The sequence below is a fragment of the Palaemon carinicauda genome, chromosome 1 (genome assembly GCF_036898095.1).
Source record: "Palaemon carinicauda isolate YSFRI2023 chromosome 1, ASM3689809v2, whole genome shotgun sequence".
Classification (NCBI taxonomy): domain Eukaryota; kingdom Metazoa; phylum Arthropoda; class Malacostraca; order Decapoda; family Palaemonidae; genus Palaemon; species Palaemon carinicauda.
Window position 1 is genome coordinate 11859435 of NC_090725.1, and position 23778 is coordinate 11883212.

The window sequence follows — 23778 nt, forward strand, 5'->3', positions numbered from 1 at the left end:
AGGTGAATGGCCCACACCCTGGACACAGTCCCTCATCATCACGCGTCCCAAAAAAGGCAACTTACAGCAATGCCGAAACTATAGAACGATTAGCCTTATCAGCCACGCAAGCAAAGTGATGTTGAGAGTCATTCTGAACCGACTGAGACCCCCAGGCAGAAGAGATCATTGCTGAAGAACAAGCTGGGTTTAGAAGAGGAAGGAGCACAGCAGAACAGATTTTCAATCTTCGAGTTCTGTGTGAGAAGTACAGCCAACACCAGCAAGACATCTTCCATGTGTTCATTGACTACAAAAAGGCATTTGACCGCGTATGGCATGATGCCCTCTGGGCCACAATGAACAGGTACAACATGGGACAAAAACTTATACAGACGATCCAACAGATGTACAATAAAGCAACCAGCGCGGTCCTTGCCCAAGGCAAAATAGGCGAATGGTTCCACACTTCAGTAGGTGTCTGCCAAGGCTGCCTTCTGTCACCAACCCTGTTCAACATCTTCCTTGAACAAATTATGACAGATGCACTCGAAGATCATGCGAGTACAGTTAGCATCGGAGGACGAACAATCAGCAACCTTCGGTTTGCTGATGATATTGATGGCCTGGCAGGGAACGAAGATGAGCTGGTCAACCTCGTGAAATGTCTGGATGAAACATCAACCAGATACGGAATGGAAATCAGTGCTGAAAAAAAAACAAAGCTAATGAGAAACAGCGACGAACCAATCAGCAAAAATCGTGGTCGGTGGTCAACAACTTGAAACAGTCCAACAATTCAAGTACCTTGGTGCAATCATCAGCCAAGAAGGATCCAAACCAGAAGTCCATGCAAGAATCGCGCAAACAACAGCGGCGCCAACAAAACTGAATCCAATCTGGAAAGACGAAAACATCGCTGTCAAATCCAAATTGAGACTATTGCATGCCCTAGTTATTTCCATCCTTCTGTATGCTTGTGAATCCTGGACACTGACGGCAGAGCTACAGAGAAAGATCCAAGCTGTAGAAATGAGATGCTTCAGACGAGTGCTTGGCATCTCGTACATTGAGCATGTCACAAGTGAAGAAGTCAACAGAAGAGTGAGACAACATTTAGGACGCTATGAAGATCTGCTGTCCACAGTGAAAAGGAGAAAACTAAAGTGGTATGGCCACACAACAAGATCAAGTGGCCTGTCCACGACAATTCTCCAGGGAACAGTTCAGGGGAAGAGGAGAAGAGGGCGGCAGAGAAAGAGGTGGACTGACAACATTGCTGAATGAACAGGAAAAACCTTCGCCCAGACCCAGGCACTAGCACACAACCGTGACAAGTGGAGGCTCCTATTGCGGTGTTCCACCATGCAGCGCTCCTACGATCATGGTGGATTATGTGATCGGTAACGGTAACCAGGGAAACACCAACCTTTAGAAATGGCAGTCAACGAACAAGAGTCGAAAGGCTAAGAGGAGGCTTAGTCAGGATGTGGCGAACCTCGTCACGATTGTCAGTGACCTGGCAACTCGGGTTAAGTCCCTGACACTTATAGTGGCAGCGCTAAAGAATGTTGAGACGTCACCAACATGCCAATGGGGTCACAACCACAGTGACCACCAGTGCTCCTTCTACGTCCCCAGCTTGGCCAAATGTCAATGGTCTGGCCATTCCGGAAACTAGAGAGGGGCGAGTGACTGGAGGTCTCCAGCCCTCTCCAGAGTTCTCCCCATTGCTCCCACCTGTACCAGGCTTTTGGGAGTCTCCTGCTTGGGGTGGACCACTTGCTTCCTCGCCTGTTCCAGCCACTAACCCCTTTAGTCCTCCAGAGACTGCAGCCGGTGGACTAGAGGAGCAGTTCTTGGTCAACCTGGCCGAAGCCAGTAGGCCAGAAAAGGTTCCAGCAGCTACGGCTGAGGCAGTCCTAGCATAGACAGGGGCCAAGGACACCAACAGGCCAGCCATACCCGAAATGACATCATCACAGGAGTCTACCAGTGAAGATTCTGGTAGTGACACTTCCTGCTCCAGTGTTAGCTTATCTGATGCCTCCACCGACCAGGTCCAGTCCCTCCAGACAGAACGCAGTCTGTCCGATCTGCTCGTCCTCGACTCCAGGAAGAACCCCAAGCCTGGAATCTTCCAGCTAGAAACTGGCCAGAGTTTTGCCCGATTCCCGAGAGAGTTTGAGGCCTACCGTGCGAGTAAATATACCGCAGGAAGCTTTGGCCAGTGGACCATTGAGCTAGAAAGATTCCTAAAGGGGAACTCAAGAAGGTGTTCTCGGCCATAGGGGGTCCCGGAATCTCATACCCCGACATGAACGAACGCCTTCTCTACTGGTGTCAAGAAGGCCGAGAGGGGCGTGATGAGGGCAGAAAGGCCCGGTTAAGCAGTGCCACCTGTGGCGAGGGCTAACTGCTTTAGATTTATGCAGTCTGTTTGGCCTCCCTGTACAGGTTGGCTTATCCTCGCCGTAGTTTGAACCGAAGGGAGCTGTGGCGGAAGCTCCTCAGAACTGTTCCAAGCAAAGCTGCGAGTTGGTTGGAACAGTCTCTGGCCATCATTAATGTCTCCACTGGCCTTCAGGCCACTTGGCAGGATGTTCTACATCTGTTGAGTGTTCTCGACGAAGCATCCCGTCAGCGAAGCCAGAAGCGAGAAGGCAGAGGATTTGGCCCCAGCAACAATTGTAAGATGGGCCCATCTTAGTAGCTACAAATTGGGAACATTTTTTCTAAATACTGAAGGGATTGACCCCTCGGGTGAGGAAGGCCTTGCTCACGGACGAGAGGTGCTCAACACCTAGCGAAGAAGCTCCATGTGCCATACGCTGTAGGATCTCGCTGCACTGAGCGAAATCAGGTTGATGGTGTGCTGCATAATCAGCAAGCTTGGAAGACTGACTGTGGTCAGCTTCTGCGTTGACCTCAAAAGTATTCCCTAACTGGTCATGACTCCGAGGAGCACCAGTCTGCAACTGCTCTCGTGCGTACCCTGGAGCCACATGATCAAAGAGTGAAAGAGCAGATGTGGAGCGAGTTGCAGGTACGGGCACGAGAAGCTCTGGATGGTCACCCACCCGAGTCTCTCTTAAAGGAAAGACTGTGGTTAACCCCTGGGGAGGCAGGTGTGTACTCCAGCAATGTCTCTGCTGTAGCACCTCCAAAAGCATTTCCTTAGAGGGGAACCCAAAATCCCCATGTTAGCCTGGAATTGATGCAGAGTTTCAACGGAATGAGGCTCCCCTGTGGCCAAGGTTGGTGCAGCTTTGCTAAGGAAAACGACAGGCCTCTGAACCTAAGGGTTGCCCCGGGGTCAATTGGTCATCAATGTTAATCATTCGTTCTCTGGAGGAGACCGAACGGGGAGGGAACGAGACGCCTGAGTAAAAAGTCGTGACTTCTTTGCCTTCGAGGATGACCCCGAAGGAGAAGAATTGATTCGAGACTTCTTTTTTAGTCTTCTAACTTATCACACCCACTGGGAGGATGACCACTCCTGACAACCATCCTACGGAGACTCCAGCGAGCAAAAGTGACATCTGCAAGCAGGACAAAGGGCATGATGATCAGTTTCCACAGCGAATATGAAGGCAACCTTCAACACCAGGGTAAACCTGCATATCAGCAGTCCTCAAACATCAACAGACACTCCTGAAAAGAGAGAGAATTTTAAAGTAATGGCCAGTTATTTTTTTTAAAGTTAATGTGAAAGAACAAAAAGCAAAAGTCGTCATGACCAGTGGGTGTGGGAGCAGGTGGCTTGTCTACCACACCTAATTAGCGGCGGGTTGTTATACCTTGCTTAAAAGATTTTATGGCTATTTTCAGCTTCTGACAAAGTATATATCCATAGTACAGAGTGAAAGGGTTTATATTTAAGTGTTGGAACAATGAGAATAAAAACATATTAACAATTAAATACAGGTATCATTAACTATAGGCACTGTACTTTTAAAATGATCTATACAGTATACATTGAACATAAGGAATTTCAGTACTACTGTATATGCAAAATTAATTATCAATTATTTTTTTTCCAGTTTCTCCTCCATTTGACATTGTGGATACAGACTACGACACATTCTCTTGCATCCACTCCTGTCTCAGTATAATGGGAATGAAAACCGAATTTGTGTTTATCTACTCTCGTAACCGAACGCTAAATCCAGAGGCAGTAAAACATTGCCGTAGCATTTTTGAGGTTTGTCCGACTTGTTTCTTGTATATGACATTTTATTAATGGAACACCATTTTGTCTAAGAAAATTACCATATCACTGTCAACCATTGTGAAATGTTGAAATCCATTTCAGAAATGATTTGAAACCCCATAAGTTCCATTTTGTAATGCTCTCGTCTCTTTTCAGAGCTACGGCATAGACACCGGTGAACTTGTTGATGTTGTTCAGAGTAACTGTCACACTCATTCAGACCTGTGATTAATTAAAGGAAAACAAAAGTATTGAAATTTAAATTGGATTAACCAAAACCATCTGTATCGCAAGAAAATTCTTTGCCTGGCGAATCAAAAAAATGTAAGTAAAATACTGCATACAGAATATTTATTTTATTCAACCCAATTTTATACCCTCAGCACACAGTGCTATTTCATTACAAAGATACCACTTGTGAATTCACTAGACAACCATCACGTCACTTTACCCATACCATACCATGTCATGCAACACTAACAACTATATCCACAAAAATTCACCAAGACATACCTGGCCATACTTATGAAAACAAACACAAAATGAACTAGACCACATTTAAAAAACCTTTAAGTTTTAGAGATCTAACTGATATAAGCATCCTTTGATAATCACTAAAATAATTTAGTTGATCTAACTGATATAAGCATCCTCTGATAATCACGAAAATAACCTTGGGTCCCCTTCATTCTATCTACATTATATCCTCACAGATGACTATCAACAAAAAGCAGACCCTCTCAAAGACTTTATATATATCAGCAAGATCTGAATGACTTGAAAGGATAAACCTATATAGGTCTAGTAGCTTAAGAGATAATATACAAATGACAAATATAAAAGCAAAAAAAAAAAAATCCAATGCTTACTGGAATAAAGCCCCTTAAAATAGGATCTTGATCATATAATCTCTAATATTGTTAAAATTCCTATATACAATCTAGCAAACAAGCCATTAAAAGCCAATAAATAGCTAGATACAGAGGGAAACATCTCTTCTGAACAAGTTGAAGCTTAATACAAAAAGAGGTAGTGAGAGGCTAAAACTTGTCATAAAAGAGGACTTGTGACAGCTTGTGACAGTGTCTAGAAGTGTCTAGATTATAATATTTAACAAGGAAACACTTTCAGCTGCCTCTTCATGTTTCCACTTCATGCCTAGCCTCTGTTTACGCAGCATGTCTAATACCGTTATAACGTGACATAAATGAAAATCTCAAAGAATGCATAAACCGTCTTGACCAGAAGTCTCTAATTTGAAAAGTACGATCACTTATTTTTCCAATTTCACAAAATCATAAGGGTACCTTAAATCCTAACAAAGTTGTTTTTGACTTGTACAAACCAGGGTAATCATCATAAACAACGCTGGCAGTTGAATCTGCTGGTTGAGGGCAGCCGCACCGAAGCAGCCACTCCAATCCTGTTTCGAATTCTAATCTTGAAAGTGACTTTCAAATGGCAGTCTTAATTTGCTGGTTGTCTCAGGAACCTTAGGGATCACTCCGTTAGCTTGAATACGTTGAAATTACTATTTGGAACCTAGGCTGCTGGCAAATTCTGCAATATAGGAAAGTTACACAATTTTCATTTTCTTAAATTATACGTGTCCTTTAGTACATGACCCTTTGATATAATAAAAAAAAAAAGAATTAAATCGGCTCCGAGACTAAAAAGAGGAAATAAAAAAGAATTAAATTGGCTCTGAGACTTCAAAGAGGAAATAAAAAAGAATTAAATCGGCTCTGAGACTTCAGAGAGGAAATATTACCTCGCTAGTTTAAATAAACGACTATCAATCTCTACCATTTCCAGCCATGATAAATGTTTCCCATTGCAAGAAAACCCACACATCAGCTTGCTGGGTTTGAAGTTCAGGCACTGACAATCTTAAATACAGATGTTCTTGTTAATCTTATATACAGATGTTAAGTCATATATACAGATGTTAGGTCTTTCCCCGTATGAAAAAAATAAATCATTGACAAAATTCCATCAACTTAATGGTTTTCTATAATAGATCAATAAATTACATTATTTTGACACCAAATGAAGTGACAAAACTTTTAATCAAAACAAAAGTCAATGACATTTCAAAGGAGCATTACTCAAAACCCAAGTCTGAGAAGAATGGTTTGATTTTGGAGTGTTCTTCTCCTGGAAGAGCTCCTTACCATAACTAAAGTCTCTCCCACCCCTACCAAGTGGAAAGTAGCCAATGAACTATTAGTGTGCTGTAGCTTACCCCTTGAGAATAAATAATAGGCTTTTAAAGATTCCAATAATAAGGGATCAGATAGTAAATTTAATTTCAGCAAATACCCCTCAGTGGGTTGCCAAGAATAAAAAGAATTATTTAGTTTGAGGCAGCTATAAGAACAGTGAAAGAGGAGGAGAACCTAATCATAAGAGCAGATATGAATGGTAGAGTGGGAAACAGAAGGGATGAATATGAGGAGGTACATGGAGGCCATGGCTTTGGAAAAGGAAATGAAGATGGATGACTCAGCATTTGAATTGCGATGTTAAGCCAAATAGATAACTGTGCATCATGGTCAAAGTTTATAAAAACAATGTAATGAACTGTAGTGATTATGGGGGAAGCATGTGTTAAACAACTGACTGGTAGTGACGGATTTTAAAATGAGATGTAGAAAACCAGAGAGAAAGAGCGAGATCAAGAATTAAGGTTTGGGACCTTAAAGGAGAAAAGGGTGAGCAATTTAGGAGGATTTTGAGAGATGAGCCTGGGAAGGTTGAACTCAAGAGTGATCAGGGTAATAGAAGAAAATATCTGAATGGGTATGAAGAAAATATCTGAATGGGTATGAACGAAATGTGTACGGGGAAACAGAGGAATTAGTGGAAAGAACCAGCGAGTATGGTGTGTCAAAAGGAGAAAAGCAGGGGTGGGACAGAGAGATGCAATGGCGAGTTAAAAGAAAATTGAGGGCATTTAAGGACTGGAAAGTAAGGAATGCACAGGGTTCAGAGGAACAGTTCAGAGAAAGGGAAATAGAATCTAGTAGTTAAGTAGATTCTGTAAAGCCTTTGGAGGAGCAGTTGAGCAATTTAATAAAGTGCTAGGAACCAGGGAAGGAGAAAAGGATACCTATAGGATTTCAAACCTGAGGAAAAGGCAAAGACAGGATTTGAGGCAACTGGCAATTATCGAGGATAGAGATAGTAATATAATAGAGAATATTTTTAACTATTGACTACTGAAAATGGCAGATGACCTGAAAATGAGAGAGAGGAGCTGGAAGAACCACAAAGGGCAGAGGGGCCAGTGACAGAGATACAGAAATGAAGTGGGCATCGAGTAAAATGAAATATGGTAGAGCACTAGATCCATCAGAATTTCAAAATAAAATGATCAAGATACTAGCTACAGAGGCCAAAAATGGATGCTAGATTTATTAAGAGCAATATAGGAAGAGGAAATATTGCCTAAAGACTGGGAGGAAAGTTTAATGGTATCTATATTTAAGCAGAAAGGTGATGCCATAGAATGTGGTAACTACAGGGGGAATTAAACTAACAGAGCATGTTTGGAAAGGTTTTGAGAGGGTCCTAAATGAGGGATAGAGAGATTGTAAAGATTGGGAAAACGCAGTTAAGAATTCACAAAGGGGAGGGGGACTGTGGATGCCATCTTTATAGTAAGGTAGCTACAGGAAAAAGGGCAAGTAGGAAACCAGAAGCATGTTTTGAGAGGGTCCTAAATGAGGGATAGAGATTGTAAAGATTGGGAAAACGCAGTTAAGAATTCACAAGGGGAAGGGGGACTGTGGATGCCATCTTTATAGTAAGGCAGCTACAGGAAAAAAGGCAAGTAGGAAACCAGAAGCTCTTTTGTGTTTTTGTAAATCTAGAGAAGGCTTATCTGAACTCGGTTGAGTCCCTTGTTAGGCTGGGAGGAACATAGAGTGTAAAGGTCCCCTTTTTTGTTTTGTTTCATTTGTTGATGTTGGCTACCCCCCAAAATTGGGGGAAGTGCCTTGGTATATGCATGTATGTATGTACCAAGAGAAGTGATGTTTTGGTGCTTGAGGAAGAAGAAATCCCAGACAAGTTGATTAGAAGGGTAGGGGTGATTTTACAAAAGAACAAGGACAAAAGTAATAACAGTTGTTGGGGTCAGCATTAAGTCCCATTCTATTTGTGGTGGTCATGAATGTGTTAAGTGAAGAGATCAGAAATAAAAGAGTTGTGGGAGTTACTAAATGCAGACGATTTAGTGATTACTGCTGAAAATGAGGAAGACTTAAAGAGAAGGGTTGTAGAGTAACAAGGGACTTTCGAGAGGGGTGGCTTGAGAGTAAATGTGATAAGACTGAAGCTATGGTGAGCAGTAAGGAAAGTAAGAACAGGATAGCCATGCATGAAAGTAGAGGCATGTCTATAAAACAGGTAGAACAATTTTAGATACAGTACTTGGGATCAACTACAAATCAGGAGGGAAGATGTGAGGCTGACATTGAGAATAGGATAAAAGCTGCCTGGGAGAAGTGGCAAGAGTTGTATGTGATAAGAAAATGCCGATCAAAACTAAACGCGAGATCTATAACACAGTAATAAGACCGGTGTTAATGTATGGATCAGAAACATGGCCTCTTGACAAAAAAAAAAAAAGAAGAAAAGCCTGAGAGAACAGAGATGAGTATAAAGATTGAAAAATGATGACATAAGAAGAATGGCAGGCATAGTAAAGATTACAGAGGTGATAAGAAAGCCACGACCGAGATGGTGTGGGCCCGTGTTGAGAATGGATGGTGGGGAGGGAGGGATGAAGGCTTGGGAGGAACCTGTTACGGGGGAAGATCAAGAGGGAGGCAGAAAATTAGATGGCAAGATAAGGTGAAGTATGATAAGGAGAGAAGAGGTTTGGTGGAAGAGTATCCCTTTGATTGAAGGCATTGGAGAGGGTGCATCACGCAACCAACCCCTTAATGTAAGGATAATAGTGGGATAGAAGAAGATAAGAGTTTAACTACATCTTATGTCAAACAATGCTGAAGATATCATGGAACTACTGTACCAGTTTGCAACAGATCTTCCTCCCACTTTTCCACCAAGGAGCTGGTCTCATCCTTAAGCATTTCAGCACTTCCTTGTGGATTAGGCCACTAGGAAGCCAAAATCACAGGACTTGGGCTTGCCAATCACCGGACTTTTGATCCCACGACTCTTCACTCTCAGGCAAGCATCGGACAAACACACCGGAATAAGACAATCTTATCTCCTGTGTCAAGACCAACTGCAGATTTTCCACTCAATCCCTGACACAGCTGTTGCTCCATGACATACTACAACCATGACACCCCGCCCCGCCCGTGCATCCAACATTTGGTGATATGTGGGACACTAACCATGGACCTCTTTCACAAACTTAGTGTCAGCGGTTCATTCCCAAATAGGATCTGTACTCTCACAAAACCAAAGAATACCCAAAGGTTCCTCCGGACAGCTCATCCGTCCTACTCTAGACCCTAAAGCATGTGTAGATGTCCTACCCACTCCAACAGAAGAACCCTCCGCTCTCAATCTCGTTAGTCACTAAAATTTCACTTACTGCAAGGAAATACAGCTCTTCATAACTCAAGTCAAAAGGCTTTTTTACCTGCTCCACACCCACCTCTCCCTTCACAGAAGCCAATCATTCTCCAAGAGGTATCAAGTACGCAGTAAGGAACACCTGCTCTTTGTCATCAGACTGTTCTAGTAGAGAACTCTGCCACATTCACGTCGGCGTAAAACCTCCATGCACGGACAACCAACCCAAAAAATCACACCAATAATAGATCTCCCAGACTAAAACAAGTTTCTAGGTCAATCACTTGTCAAAAATAAGTGACCAAAGTAATATCTGCAGAAAAGAGAAGGGAAGAGCAGAAAGAGAATCATTAAGATTCTCTCGATGAAAAGTTAAATTTTAGCAGACAAAAAAAAATTGTATTGGAGTCTAAGGTGATCAAGGAACAATAAGTCACCTGAATGCAAATGTAAAAATTATGGGTTTTCATTTATATAGTAATGCAATACTTTGAATATCCATATACAATTAATCAATTATAGTCTTTCTTACTTTATAAAATAATGAAAATGTATCACTTAACAATAAGTAACCTACAAATAATGTCTCTATACCCGAGACAATACAAAGTAAGACACAGATACTCCGTAAAAATTCAGAAACAAATAAATAGATGCAGTAAATAATGAAGTATGTCATATGCAGAATAGTGTACATGCAAAAGCTTCTCTTGCAAGAAAATTAATGTAATAAACTTAAGAGCAGATAATGCTCTGTGGAAAAACATAAAACTAGTGATAAAAGAATTGTAAATATCAGTACAGTATCATTTTCAGTTGCATTCCTACTCTTTAAGCAATTAAAACCATCTGTCATTAAGGATTTTGGTTTTAAGGAATAAAATTATCAGTGCTATATATTAGAAAGTTTGATCTCAGGTCAGTTAGATTATCCAAAGCGAAGGGAACATTTTATAGAGCGTAAAACTTCAAGCACCAGTAAGAGAATCCCATAAAGCTTAAGCATAACTATTTAGTCCAGAGAAAAAGTTTAAATCATGACCTTTCACTTTAAAAGAATTTACTCTTAATAAAATTTCAAGTTTGATAACTATAACATAGTATTTACATATTTCTTTACTAAGAAAAATACAAAACTGGTAAATATGTTAGTTTTATTTCAATTATTTCACATAAAAAATCCGGAAATAACTTTATTATATTTTCCAAGATAATATGATGCTTCAACAGTCTGCTACCATAATTACTTACTATACTTATACCAAATGAATAAAGACAATTATGGTATAGCCAATAACAACATCTCTAGAGAATGAAAAAAAATTCTAGCTAATAGTAATATCAGTGATATGGTTAAAAAACTATAGAATTGTGTGGGGCTAGAAGCTAAACTACCTTTACTGACACATACAAGTAATCTACAACTTCACGTGCTACAGTAAATAAAAAATTGGAAAATAACTTTTTTTTTTTCAATTTACAAAAACTACTATCTAGCAAGAAAAATTTTTAACTTACCCCACATGCTGTAACATATATTGAAATATAGTAAATGTAAAAATTTAGTACTTCATGGGTAAAGAAACGTTTCACTTATAACTTTCTCGCCAAAGATTCTTGGAAACATGAACATTATGCAAAAACAAAATTCAAATGTCTAAATGTAACCGGTGCATCATGAAGACGTCACTCTTCTTTCGGAAATTGTAATGTGAAAGAAGCTTAATTATTATTATTATTTGCTAAGTTACAACCCTAGTTGGAAAAGCAGGATGCTATAAGCCCAGGGGCTCCAACAGGGAAAATAGCCAAGTGAAGAAAGGAAAAAAGGAAAAATAAAATATTTAAAGAACAGTAACATTAAAATAAATATTTCCTAAATAAATAACAAAAACTTTAACAAAACAGGAGGGAGAGAAATTAGATAGTGTGCCCGATTGTACCCTCCAGCAAGAGAACTTTAATCCAAGGCAGTGGAAGGCCATGGTACAGAGGCTATGGCACTACCGAAGACTAGAGAACAATGGTCTGAGTTCGGAGTGTCCTTCTCCTAGAAGAGCTGCCTACCATAGCTAAAAAGTCTCTTCTACCCTTACCAAGAGGAAAGTGGCCACTGAACAATTACAGTGTAGTAGTTAACCCCTTGAGAGAAGAATTGTTTGGTAACCTCAGTGTTAACAGGTGTATGAGGACAGAGGAGAATATGTAAAGAATAGGCCAGACTATTTGATGTGTGTGTAGGCAAAGGGAAAAAGAACCGTAACCAGAGAGAAGGATCCAATGTAGTACTGTCTGGCTAGTCAGAGACCCCATAACTCTCTAGCGGTAGTATCTCAACGAGTGGCTGATGCCCTAGCCAACCTACGACCTAATAAAGGTCCTTATTTCTCTTAAAAAAAAGCCCCTTCAACAGACATCCTGATTATTGGAGCCAGCTTGATTAGCAAGGTAACCATTAGTTTGCTCACAGTAGCAGTTTCTCTACTAATACTTCTAGAGACAAAGGGGAGTAGCATTCATATAAAAGGCACTTGAAAATTCAAAGCCCCACCACAAGATCCTAGCTGTAATAATGTTATATAATTCTTAGCCCAAGTTTCAACTGGGCTCCACAAGGCACTAGAAGAGTTTGAAGACCCAGGCTTACATGACTGATGACTATGAAGAGCGAAGTAGGAGGAGATGAATGGAAAAGTATTATTTTAAAAGCTCAAGATAGAGATGACTGGCAAAATCTAACTGAGGCCCTTTGCTGTTATTTTCAACTATATAATTTTTCTGTTGTTTTCCTACATAGAATATGAGCAGCTTTGATATGCTAGAGGCCTTTTAGACTGTATATTTTGAATGACTTATCAGCACTGGCCACTGACCAGATGTGGCCAGCGTTGATGAGTCACTCAAGATATAGCTGATAAGTCGCTCAAAATATAGATGAAGAGTCACTCAAAATATAGATGAAGAGTCACTCAAAACATAGGTGAAGTCATTCAAAATATAGTTAACGAGTCATTCAAAATATAGTTAACGCGTCATTCAAAATATAGCTGATGAGTCGTTCAAAATATAACTGATGATTAATTCACAGTACAGTATAGCTGATGAGTCATTCAAAATATAACTAATGATTAATTCACAGTATAGCTGATGGGTCAATCAAAATATACAGCCTAAAAGGCCTCTAGCATATTAAAGCTACCTATATTCTATGTAGGAAAAAAGACAAAAATTATATAGTTGAAAATAACAGCAAAAGGGTATCTACAAATTTCATACTCTCCAACACTGTTTACAATATGTCAGAACTGAACTGATGTGTTTTATGCTCCCTTCTACATTATCTTGGAAGTTTTCCCTCCTGTCAGGTACAATAGATCCAGGACAATGGTACACAAGATGGTGTTAGAAACAAAGCTAACAGTAAGAGAAGCAACCAAATGACTTTGGTAACATTTCTCCAAATATAAAGGGCACACATGATCAGGGTCCTGTGTATGGCAAAGACAACTATTAGAGTTGGCGGACATGAGGCAAAAACCAACCGTACCAGCATTCAAGGACTTGAAGAAATGCAGGTGTATATATACCATTCCAGGTTTTCGAAACTGACACTAGGGAGGTCTTTTAGACTGATCCAAACTCACTCCCTCCCAAAAGAAGACACGCCTACCTCATTTTGAGCCTATAGAACACCTATTGTGAGTTTCCGTGGTCAGCTTCTATGACATATACTGCTTAGCCAGGGTCCATGTTATGCAAAGACAAAACTTTGGTAGCAATACTGGTGGTAGCATTTCAATGACGCCCAATTCCTATGCAAACACTCGGGACAACACAAAATGATATTAAACCAATGAAAAGAAAATCCTCTTTGCAAACTCAGAGCTGTTACAAGAAATAAGAACCTTTGTTGTTCTAGTATAATGCATGAGTAAATGAAAATATTAACTGATTAAAATAAAAGAAAAAAAGGGGTAAGGTAATATTAGTGAAATAAAGGATTAAATAAAGGTTTATTCTAAGGAAATTAAGGATAATTTAAAAGAAAATTAAGGGTAAATTATCAAAATGACCAACCACCAAACCCTAAGGACTAATTATATAATTTGAATAAGGGTATACACTATAGTCCATTTTTTTTAGCGAGGCAGATTTGCACCAACTCGCAGCAGTGCCCTTTCAACTTGGAAAAGTTTCCTGATCACTGATTGGTTGGACAACATAATTCTAACCAATCGGCGAACAGGAAACTTTTCCGAGCTAAAAGGGCACCGCTGAGAGTCGGAGCAAATGCGCCTCATTATAAGAAATCGACTATAGTGCTATAAATCAATTGTGTTAAGGAAACCAGGTGACTACAAATCAGTGACACTCCTTGTATTAGTTGGTTTAATACTGTGGCTCAGTTGAAAAAAAAAGAGAGTGAATTCATGCAAAAGAAAAGATATGGAGTACCTGGTCCTTATAGAAACATCACCAAGTCCTTACTCTTAGCATTCTGGAAAATTGTATCTATAGTATTGAAAACCTCGGCAGCTGGGCGAGAAGCATCAACGGCACAGTGGAGACCTGTAAAACACAAAACTTCAATTTTCAAACATTGGTTAACAACTGGGGAATTAAAATTAATAATCTAACTGCACACCAGTAATGGTGCGATCTAGGCAAGGTATGTCAATTTAAATGTAGGTTTTCCCAACATACTCTAGATTAAATCGTAAAAACAATAATAAAGTAACGGGAAAACAAAAACCTCTTGATCTCATTTATCCTTCTGTGCAAAATGTTACCATTGGATGTCCTTAAAACTTTCCTGATAATTTAATTCCATACTTCATTGTTATGTTGACCTGTGTTCTTGAGACACAAACCAATATTCTCCTAACCCTTTCTCCACATACATACTGTACATTCATAATATTATCATTATTATAATTTTGTGCTTTGTTGATACTATTACTTCTGTGAATATAGTACATTAGTATATTATAATGAAAATGGCCTCCAAGATGATTAAGGGAGGCAGTTAAAAGAACGCGATAACCGTAGAACTGAAAACAGACATTATCAAAAATGTACAATCGTACAACATCGACAATTTGTACACTTTTTTCATAAACAAAAAAGCTACCAAACCAATGGATGTTACAAAACGGGTCGTGACAGTAACGAAACAGAAACCTCCTGGTTTAGACGATGTTAAATAGTTACTTAGGTGTTACTGCTATAATACTCAAAACTTTCTTTATGAAGACAAAGGCTTTGTATATAGACCTTGTGAAGAAGGTAACAGGTATGTGTCGTGAAGAAGGTAACAGGTATGTGTCGTGAAGAAGGTAACAGGTATGTGTCGTGAACAAGGTAACAGGTATGTGTCGTGAACAAGGTAACAGGTATGTGTCGTGAACAATTGATTGATTGATTGATTGAAAGTTTTCTGGCATCCTCAGGTATGTGTCGTGAACAAGGTAACAGGTATGTGTCGTGAACAAGGTAACAGGTATGTGTCGTGAAGAAGGTAACAGGTATGTGTCATGAAGAAGGTAACAGGTATGTGTCCTGAACAAGAAGAAATAACATTTAAGGTGAGACAGGGATGGTTTGAGAATTTTAAGAGAACCGGTATCCATAGCACTGCTCGACATTAGGTTGCGAGCTCTGATGTCAGGACAATGCAGATCGTGGATTCAGTGTTACGTTAACAAAGTTTTCAATTGTGAAGAGACCGAGCTGTTTTGGAAAAAGATGCCGAGGACGACCTACATTACAGCAGGAGGGAAGGAAATTAGTGATCACGTGCCCCTGAAAGACCATGTAACCCTCCTGTTCACTGCTAATGCCAGCAGGAATTCCAAGATCAAACCACTCTTGGTGTATCACTTGAAGAATCCACAACCCTTTAACCCTTTTACACCCAGGTTATTTGGAAATTTCCAACCCTTAACCCCCATGGGGTTATTTTTTTTCAGGCACATTTTGCCGTATATTTTTTTCTAAATTGCTCTAACAGCCTTAATTTTTGACAGAGAGGTCAGGTTGGTTTCATTCTCTTGGAAAATGCCTGAAGTTTCTCAAAAAAATTATCAAAAATATGCAAAAAAAATTTTAAATAGCATTTTTTTGCAAAGACGTACCGGTACGTCCATGGGGGTAAAGGGATGAGTTTTGTGAAACGTACCAGTACATCCTTTGGGGATAAAAGGGTTATGAAGCGCAGAATGCAGAAGAATCATCCGAATGTCTTGTTCGCCAAATGGATAAATGATGTTTACAATCCAAGAGTCAAAAGATAACATTTTAAAGGCCTTCCCACTCCAAGTCTTATTAGTTATGAATAATGCTCATGCCCATCCTCCAGGCCTTGAAGATGACCTACAGAAGTTAAAAGTTCCTTCCTCCCAACACCACTCCACTAGTTCAGCCCATGGATCAGCAGGTGATCTCAACTTTAAAATAGCTGGACATTAACCCTTTTACCCCCAAAGGACGTACTGGTACGTTTCACAAAACTCATCCCTTTACCCTCATGGACGTACCGGTACGTCCTTGCAAAAAAATGCTATAAAAATTTTTTTTTTATATTTTTGATAATTTTTTGAGAAAATTCAGGCATTTTCCAAGAGAATGAGACCAACCTGACCTCTCTATGACAAAAATTAAGGCTTTTAAGAGCAATTTAAAAAAAATATACTGCAAAATGTGCTGGGGAAAAAATAACCCCTTGGGGGTTAAGGGTTGGAAATTTCCAAAGAGCCTGGGGGTAAAAGGGTTAAGGCAAAGTTCCACCATGCTTCAAGTCCTCAAGAAGAACCAACCTCACCCCTGGAGAGTATTAGAAAGAACATTTTCACATCAACGGCTGCCTCAAAACATATAAACCCTGAGGAGGAGTTACCAACAGTCCTCAATTCTGCCGAGAGGAAACCGTAGCCTGAATCCATTCCAGAATGGAATTGTAAAGGGTTGAACCCAAACCCAAACCCACAGAGGCTGCAATTGATGATGAAATTCTGCCTTTGGGGAAGACAAACAGGGCTGAAAGAGGACCAGGACAACATCGAGGAGCTGCTTGAAGAACATTATGAGCAGCTGACAACCGAGAAGCTGATGGAACTGCATAGGGAGCAGCAGCTAGAGTTTGTGGAAGATTGGTATCTCGTCTGAGGAAGAGGACAAAAGGCAAAACCTCTTGAATCTAGTGACAATAGAGATTTTTAATATTTTAGAAAATACTAAATTTTGTTGAAAACCATCAACCAGATAGTGCTCCAGTAGAGCAGCAAATTCATTTAACACTGCAATGTCACATTTTCATAAATTTCTAAAGAAAAGAACAAAACATGTGTCTCTATATAGGTTCCTTGTCAAAGTATCAGAAAGTGTAATTTAAATGGTTCTCTTGGTGATAGTGAACGTTGTTATAAGAGAAAACTCCATAACACCCAAAATTATAAGAATCAAGTGAAAAAATTTAAATAACATTATAGGGCTATGTCCAAATTCTATTGGACTACAGTATTAGTACTATATAAAGAATAATATATGATAAGAGATGTTTACACAAACAACACAGAGGCACACATATGCGCACGTCATAAATACAGAAGCCTAGGGGTTTTAGTACAAAATAATTACACTAATTGAAGCTAATTTCTATCACTGTATCCAATTTTTTTTAAATGATGTGTGTTCATATACACATTTATATCCATCGACCGTTGCAGAAAAGAGCATAGTTATATTAGGGATAAGTCTCACTCACAGTCATGTCGTGTGCTGTATTATTATTATTATTATTATTACTTGCTAAGCTACAACCCTAGTTGGAAAAGCAGGATGCTATAAGCCCAAGGGTTCCAACTGGGAAAATAGCCCAGTGAGGAAGGGAAACGAGGAAAATTAAATATTTTAAGAATAGTAACAATATTAAAATGAATGTTTCCTATATAAAATATAAAAACTTTAACAAAAAAGCAGTTCACTATATCGCGGAATGTTTTTAGTCTAACGCCACTAACACAAGTTAAAAACAGACGAGCACACCATTAGTCAAGCAATTCTATAAACCATAAAACAGTTAACGTACAGTATTTAACCCTTCACAGACCATTACCTCGCATTCTATGTCGATTATATTTGCTGGTAGGGCCTCTCCCATACCTACAGATTTCTTCAAGAGACAAACGTAAATATCTTTTAATATCAAGCAAAATAAACAATGCATCAGTTGTTAAAGAAAAAAAAATGGTCTGTTAAATGAGATAATTCATAAAAAAATAGCAATATAAATGCATAAAATTATACCAGTAGTCATGCCTAAAACGTTTTTTTAATCAATCATTCTTAAATTTTAAGATCCAAATCCTCAAATTATCTTGATACTGTATATACAGTATTGTTATACTGTACCATTAACCTAACTCCAATGTTATAAAAAACTAAATATTTCATCCTAATAAATATGAGAAAACTCTGCTCTACAGCTTTAAACAGCTGATATACCACACCGGGGGTATTAAAATTAAATAGCCTTCATAATATACACAAATTAAATCACTTTACATCTCATAATTCGTAAGTCCACCCTACGGCAACTAAAGACCAAGTGTGTAACCTCCATCCTGGTTTATATCAATTCAATATTATGTGAAAGTGGTTGCTTACATCTGCTATGACAATGAAAATCAATCGCTCACTCAATCTGGGTTTGGTCAAAACCCCTTTTCTTCATTCAAGAAATAGTTATAATTAAAAACACAATTGATAAAGATTCTTCATCATCATCGCCATCTCCTCCTACGCCCATTGACGCAAAGGGCCTCGGCTAAATTTCGCCTGTCATCTCTTATCTTGAGCTTTTAAATCAATACTTCCCCATTCATCATTTCCTACTTCGCACTTCATAGTCCTCAGCCATGTAGACCTAGGTCTTCCAACTCTTCTAGTGCCTTGTGGAGCCCAGATGAATGTATGGTTAACTAATCTCTCTTACCCAACATAATTTGATCTATTTTCTGAGACTGTGTTCATGATACTTGCACGGTCTACCGCAAACTTGGGTTTAAACTTCACGAAACTGCCTTAAAATCTAGTGAGACACCCATAGCAAACCACTGTATAGTTATAGCATGCAAAGACCTGAGTGCTTGAAGATGCAATACTTTTCAATACACTTTACTGAAACTGCATCAGACAATTACTTGAAGTGTAAGTGGAGCTTCTCTAATCTTCATTAATGCCTCTCAACTTCTCTCAAATTCTTAAGTAACCATAAATCATGCACAGTGAGGCTTTCTTATATAAGATGCTTTTGGAGTATGATTTTTAGAAAATCACAGAAAATAATTCTATACAAGTTGAAGTATACATCATCATCTCCTACGGCTATTGACGTAAATGACCTCGTCATCTCTATCTTGGGCTCTTAAATCAATAGTACTTCACTCTTCACCACCTACTTCACGCTTCATAGTCCTCAGCATTGTAGGCCTGGGTCTTCAAACTCTTCTAGTAAGTATACACATACGTAAAATTACTAAGGAAGAGAAAACTTACCTTTTCTGGCATAATAATCAACAAGAGGTGCCGTCTGTTTGTGATACGCTGAAAGTCTCTTCATCAGGGTTTCTGGATTATCATCGGACCTCCTAATCAAAGGCTCACCGGTTACCTACCATACAAGAGAAACAAATTCCACTATTAACGTGATTTCTACAGATTTAAATATAAGAAAGCACTACATAGTAAATACAAAATAAGAAAAAGGATAAAGTGTCAGTGGATCATATCACAGTTTCAAGACGTATTTGAAGATAAAGTTGGTACAGTAAACACAAATGCAATTTTAGTTTTGAAATCAAATAGTTCTAGATATTTTTCTCCAAGACCAGTAACATATGCATTGAAAAGTTCAGTTGAAACAGAAATCTACTTAGGAAAGAATTGATGACTATCCTTGGCATTTAACTGGACTTTTAAATTCACTAACGCAAACCTTTCAGTCAAAATAAAAAACCAAAAGTACCATTCAAAAGCTATACTTTTACAAATATTCAAAGAATTGACATCAATATTGGCTTTTAACCCTTTTACCCCCAAAGGACGTACTGGTACGTTTCACAAAACTCATCCCTTTACCCCCATGGACGAACTGGTACGTCATTGCAAAAACTATCTAAATTTTTTTTTGCATATTTTTGATAATTTTTTTAGAAACTTCAGACATTTTCCAAGAGAATGAGACCAACCTGACCTCTCTCTGACGAAAATTAAGGCCGTTAGAACAATTTAAAAAAAATATACTGCAAAATGTGCTTGAAAAAAAAATAACCCCTGGGGGTTAAGGGTTGGAAATTTCCAAATAGCCAGGGGGTAAAAGGTTTAATCTCTTAGCATTCAAGGTAGAAATCAATTTGTTATAGGTCATGAATCAAGAAGAAAAACACTTTTTAAAACTGTACCTACATCCATGAAACTAACCCTGAACATATTTCCAATATCCTATATATTATTATTATTATTATTATTACTTACTAAGCTACAACCCTAGTTGGAAAAGCAGTATGCTATAAGCCCAGGGGCTCCAACAGGGAAAATAGCTCAGTGCGGAAAGGAAAAAAGGAAAATAAAATATTCTAAGAAGAGTAACAACAATAAATATCTCCTATATAAACTATAAAAACTTTAACAAAACAAGAGGAAGAGATATTCAAAAGAATAGTGTGCCGGAGTGTACCCTCAAGCAAGAGAACTCTAACCCAAGACAGTGAAAGGCCATGGTACAGAGGCTATGGCACTACCCAAGACTAGAGAACAGTGGTTTGATTTTGGAGTGTCCTTCTACTAGAAGAGTTCCCTTATTCTATCATTTTAGAACTGTCATTGGCAACAACATTCCTACCTACGAACTTCCAAAGTTCAAACTTGCAGCCAATATTTTTCTGTTGAACAGGCTGACATAAGTCTTCTTATAGTCTATATAGGCAATATATGTTTTGATGTTACTGTTTTTAAAATATTTTATTAATTGTTAATTATCTTTTATATTTATTTCCATTTCCTTTCCTCACTAGGCTATTTTTCCCTGTTGGAGCCCTTGGGCTTACAGCATCTTGCTTTTCCAACTAGGGCTGTAGCTTAGCTAACAATAATAATAATAATAATAATAATAATAATAATAATAATAATAATAATAATAATACATACATACATACATACATACATATACCAAAGCACTTCCCCCAATTTTGGGGGGTAGCTGATATAAAAAAAACAAATGAAAAAAGGGGACCTTTCCTATCTACTACTACTACTAATAATAATAATAATAATAATAATAACAACAATAATCATAATAATAATAATAATGATTACATCACGAAAATAAAGGAATAACTTACATCATCTGTCATTGGACTCTTAGGGGGATAAAATTCCTCATGGTAGGAGCGGCCGGATGCCGGATGGAACAGTCTGCCGGTAATCCTTCTGACTAAAAGGCTGTCCTCGATACTGAACTCTATAACGGAATCGAGCTTCTGATTTCTAGTGTCGAGCATATCATCCAGCTGTGGAAATCACGTAAGCAGTTAACAAAACATGACCAATCAGAAAGATTTGTTCTCCAAATACCTCCAAAGAATTTACACTTGTATCCAAACATGTTGGGGGCAGTTAAGGGAGTAGTAAAAAATAGAGGGTTGGGCATGAATGTAAAGAGAGTTCTATATGAGAAAGTGATTGTACCAACTGTGATGTATGGATCGGAGTTGTGGGGAATGAAAGTGATGGAGAGACAGAAATTGAATGTGTTTGAGATGAAGTGTCTAAGGAGTATGGCTGGTGTATCTCGAGTAGATAGGGTTAGGAACGAAGTGGTGAGGGAGAGAACGGGTGTAAGAAATGAGTTAGCGGCTAGAGTGGATATGAATGTGTTGAGGTGGTTTGGCCATGTTGAGAGAATGGAAAATGGTTGTCTGCTAAAGAAGGTGATGAATGCAAGAGTTGATGGGAGAAATACAAGAGGAAGGCCAAGGTTTGGGTGGATGGATGGTGTGAAGAAAGCTCTGGGTGATAGGAGGATAGATGTGAGAGAGGCAAGAGAGCGTGCTATAAATAGGAATGAATGGCGAGCGATTGTGACGCAGTTCCGGTAGGCCCTGCTGCTTCCTCTGGTGCCTTAGATGATCGCGGAGGTAGCAGCAGTAGGGGATTCAGCATTATGAAGCTTCATCTGTGGTGGATAATGTGGGAGGTTGAGCTGTGGCACCCTAGCAGTACCAGCTGAACTCGGTTGAGTCCCTGGTTAGGCTGAAGGAACGAAGAGAGTAGAGGTCCCCTTTTTGTTTTGTTTCTTTGTTGATGTCGGCTACCCCCCAAAATTGGGGGAAGTGCCTTTGGTATATGTATCCAAACATAAGAATGGGTTCAAGCTACAGACTATTCCGTATACAATAAGATGCTGATGATCAAAACTTCAGTATTCTAAACACCACATTAAATTTGTCTCTCTCTCTTTTCATGTATCATTCATATTTGTGTATACTGTAATTGTTTTGAAATGGAACTTTACAAGTGTTAAACATTATATTCATTGCTATACTGTACAGTATTTATAAGGAAGGAGTATTAAAAAAGACTAACATGGAAGTTCTACAAAAGATCAATATCGAAAAAAGATTACTTGACATTTTGGATGAAAGAAAACTAACTTTTATTGGACACCAGGTTCGGAAACACAATATTCTGGAAAGAACGCTACTAATTGGATCAGTCTATGGTACAAGAACGAGAGGAAGGCCTAAAACTAGATTGAGTGACAATATCAAGGAGATGTGCGGGCTAACGATGGTGGAGTTGGAAAGGAAGTCTCATGACCGGAATGAATGGAGATGTTTTGTGCAGAGGGCCACGGCCGTTCGACATTGAACACCCCGTACTTGATGATGATTAAATCTCTTGTACGAGTAATATACTGGAATACACAAATGTGATTTCTTAATCAATTTCTATTTTTCCAAACCATACAAACACAAGACTTTGAAAGAAGTATAACTTCTGCGAAGCTGTTAAGCTTTTAACGAAGTAAACAACTGGCTATTGGAAGCCGCGGCCAACTGACAGGTAGCGTTCACCTTCACTTTGACCTTTGACCTAGGACTAGCAGGATGGTTGAGGCATGTAGTACAACTTTAAAAGGTCTCAAGGTTTCTATGTTTAGGAAAAAATACAAATTGACTAAATTATTTTTTACTATACATAATACAAAACTTTGACCTTTAACCCCTTAACTACAATGTATTGGATCCCCCCTTGGTAGCTACATATGAGATTCTTCCATATTTGTTTGTTTCACTGCTGATTACAGAAACATTTTTTAGTCTATTGTATTTCACTTTAAAAAAAAATATAAGTATGGCCCTTACATTTGATAAAATCTTTCTACTTGAAGTGAAGTGACTATGTGAATGTCCAGAATACACCTGGCTGACTACTCTACAGCATGGAACATTGCCGAGAGGTCATTTACTTCGTTGGCTCGCAGAGAGGGAGCGAGACCATGCCCCCTTGCTTATTGACGTATGCCACTATGTGGAGGTAAATAACCCTTCATAAGAGCATCCACTACAAGGTTCAGCCCCATGTCTATACCATGTCACCCATTGGCGAGACAGGGGAAAGGTCCATGCAACCCTCTAAATCTCTGTCTTCCATTTACAAAACAGGATAATGACAGCCTTGAGTAGTGCCATCCTCTCCAACAGCTCGAACAAATTTTCACTGGAAGAGAGAGAAGCACAAGTCCACCATCCTGAAAGGAAACGTGATAGAGGGCACTGAAACTCCGCCATCAAGCGGACAGCAGGAAGTGTACTGGGCCACTCTCTCTCTGTCCCAGACAGCTACTGAGGTAGCGGGAACCTGAGCCATGGCTCCTGCCACCACAAGATGGGAAGTCACCTTCTCTTCACAACTAAAGCTGACCTTCCTTGACTACTTCCTCTTCATCTTATAAGACGACTCAGAATCAG

At 39.0% G+C, this 23778-nt stretch overlaps 2 protein-coding genes across 5 annotated transcripts in view; one reads left to right on the forward strand and one right to left on the reverse strand.

Annotated features, from left to right (window-relative positions):
• Nucleotides 1–4540, forward strand: part of LOC137646969 (apolipoprotein D-like) — a 227335-nt gene extending 222795 nt beyond the window's left edge. For all 3 annotated transcript variants that reach the window (XM_068380057.1, XM_068380042.1, XM_068380050.1), the window contains exons 4-5: nucleotides 4023–4183; nucleotides 4349–4540. In XM_068380057.1, coding sequence (XP_068236158.1) covers nucleotides 4023–4183; nucleotides 4349–4420 — 233 coding nt within the window. In that variant the 3' untranslated portion in view covers nucleotides 4421–4540. The remainder of the gene's footprint in view (nucleotides 1–4022; nucleotides 4184–4348) is intronic.
• The window catches only part of Ak2 (Adenylate kinase 2), a 37711-nt gene continuing 18466 nt past the window's right edge, over nucleotides 4534–23778 (reverse strand). Inside the window, exons 4-7 of one of the 2 annotated variants that reach the window (XM_068380027.1) lie at nucleotides 21148–21315; nucleotides 19304–19418; nucleotides 14237–14317; nucleotides 4534–5752 (exon numbers count right to left, since the gene is read on the reverse strand). In XM_068380027.1, the coding sequence (XP_068236128.1) occupies nucleotides 5724–5752; nucleotides 14237–14317; nucleotides 19304–19418; nucleotides 21148–21315 (393 nt within the window). In that variant the 3' untranslated portion in view covers nucleotides 4534–5723. Of the gene's footprint in view, nucleotides 5753–14203; nucleotides 14318–19303; nucleotides 19419–21147; nucleotides 21316–23778 lie in introns of both variants that reach the window. The other variant, XM_068380032.1, reaches the window with a different exon arrangement.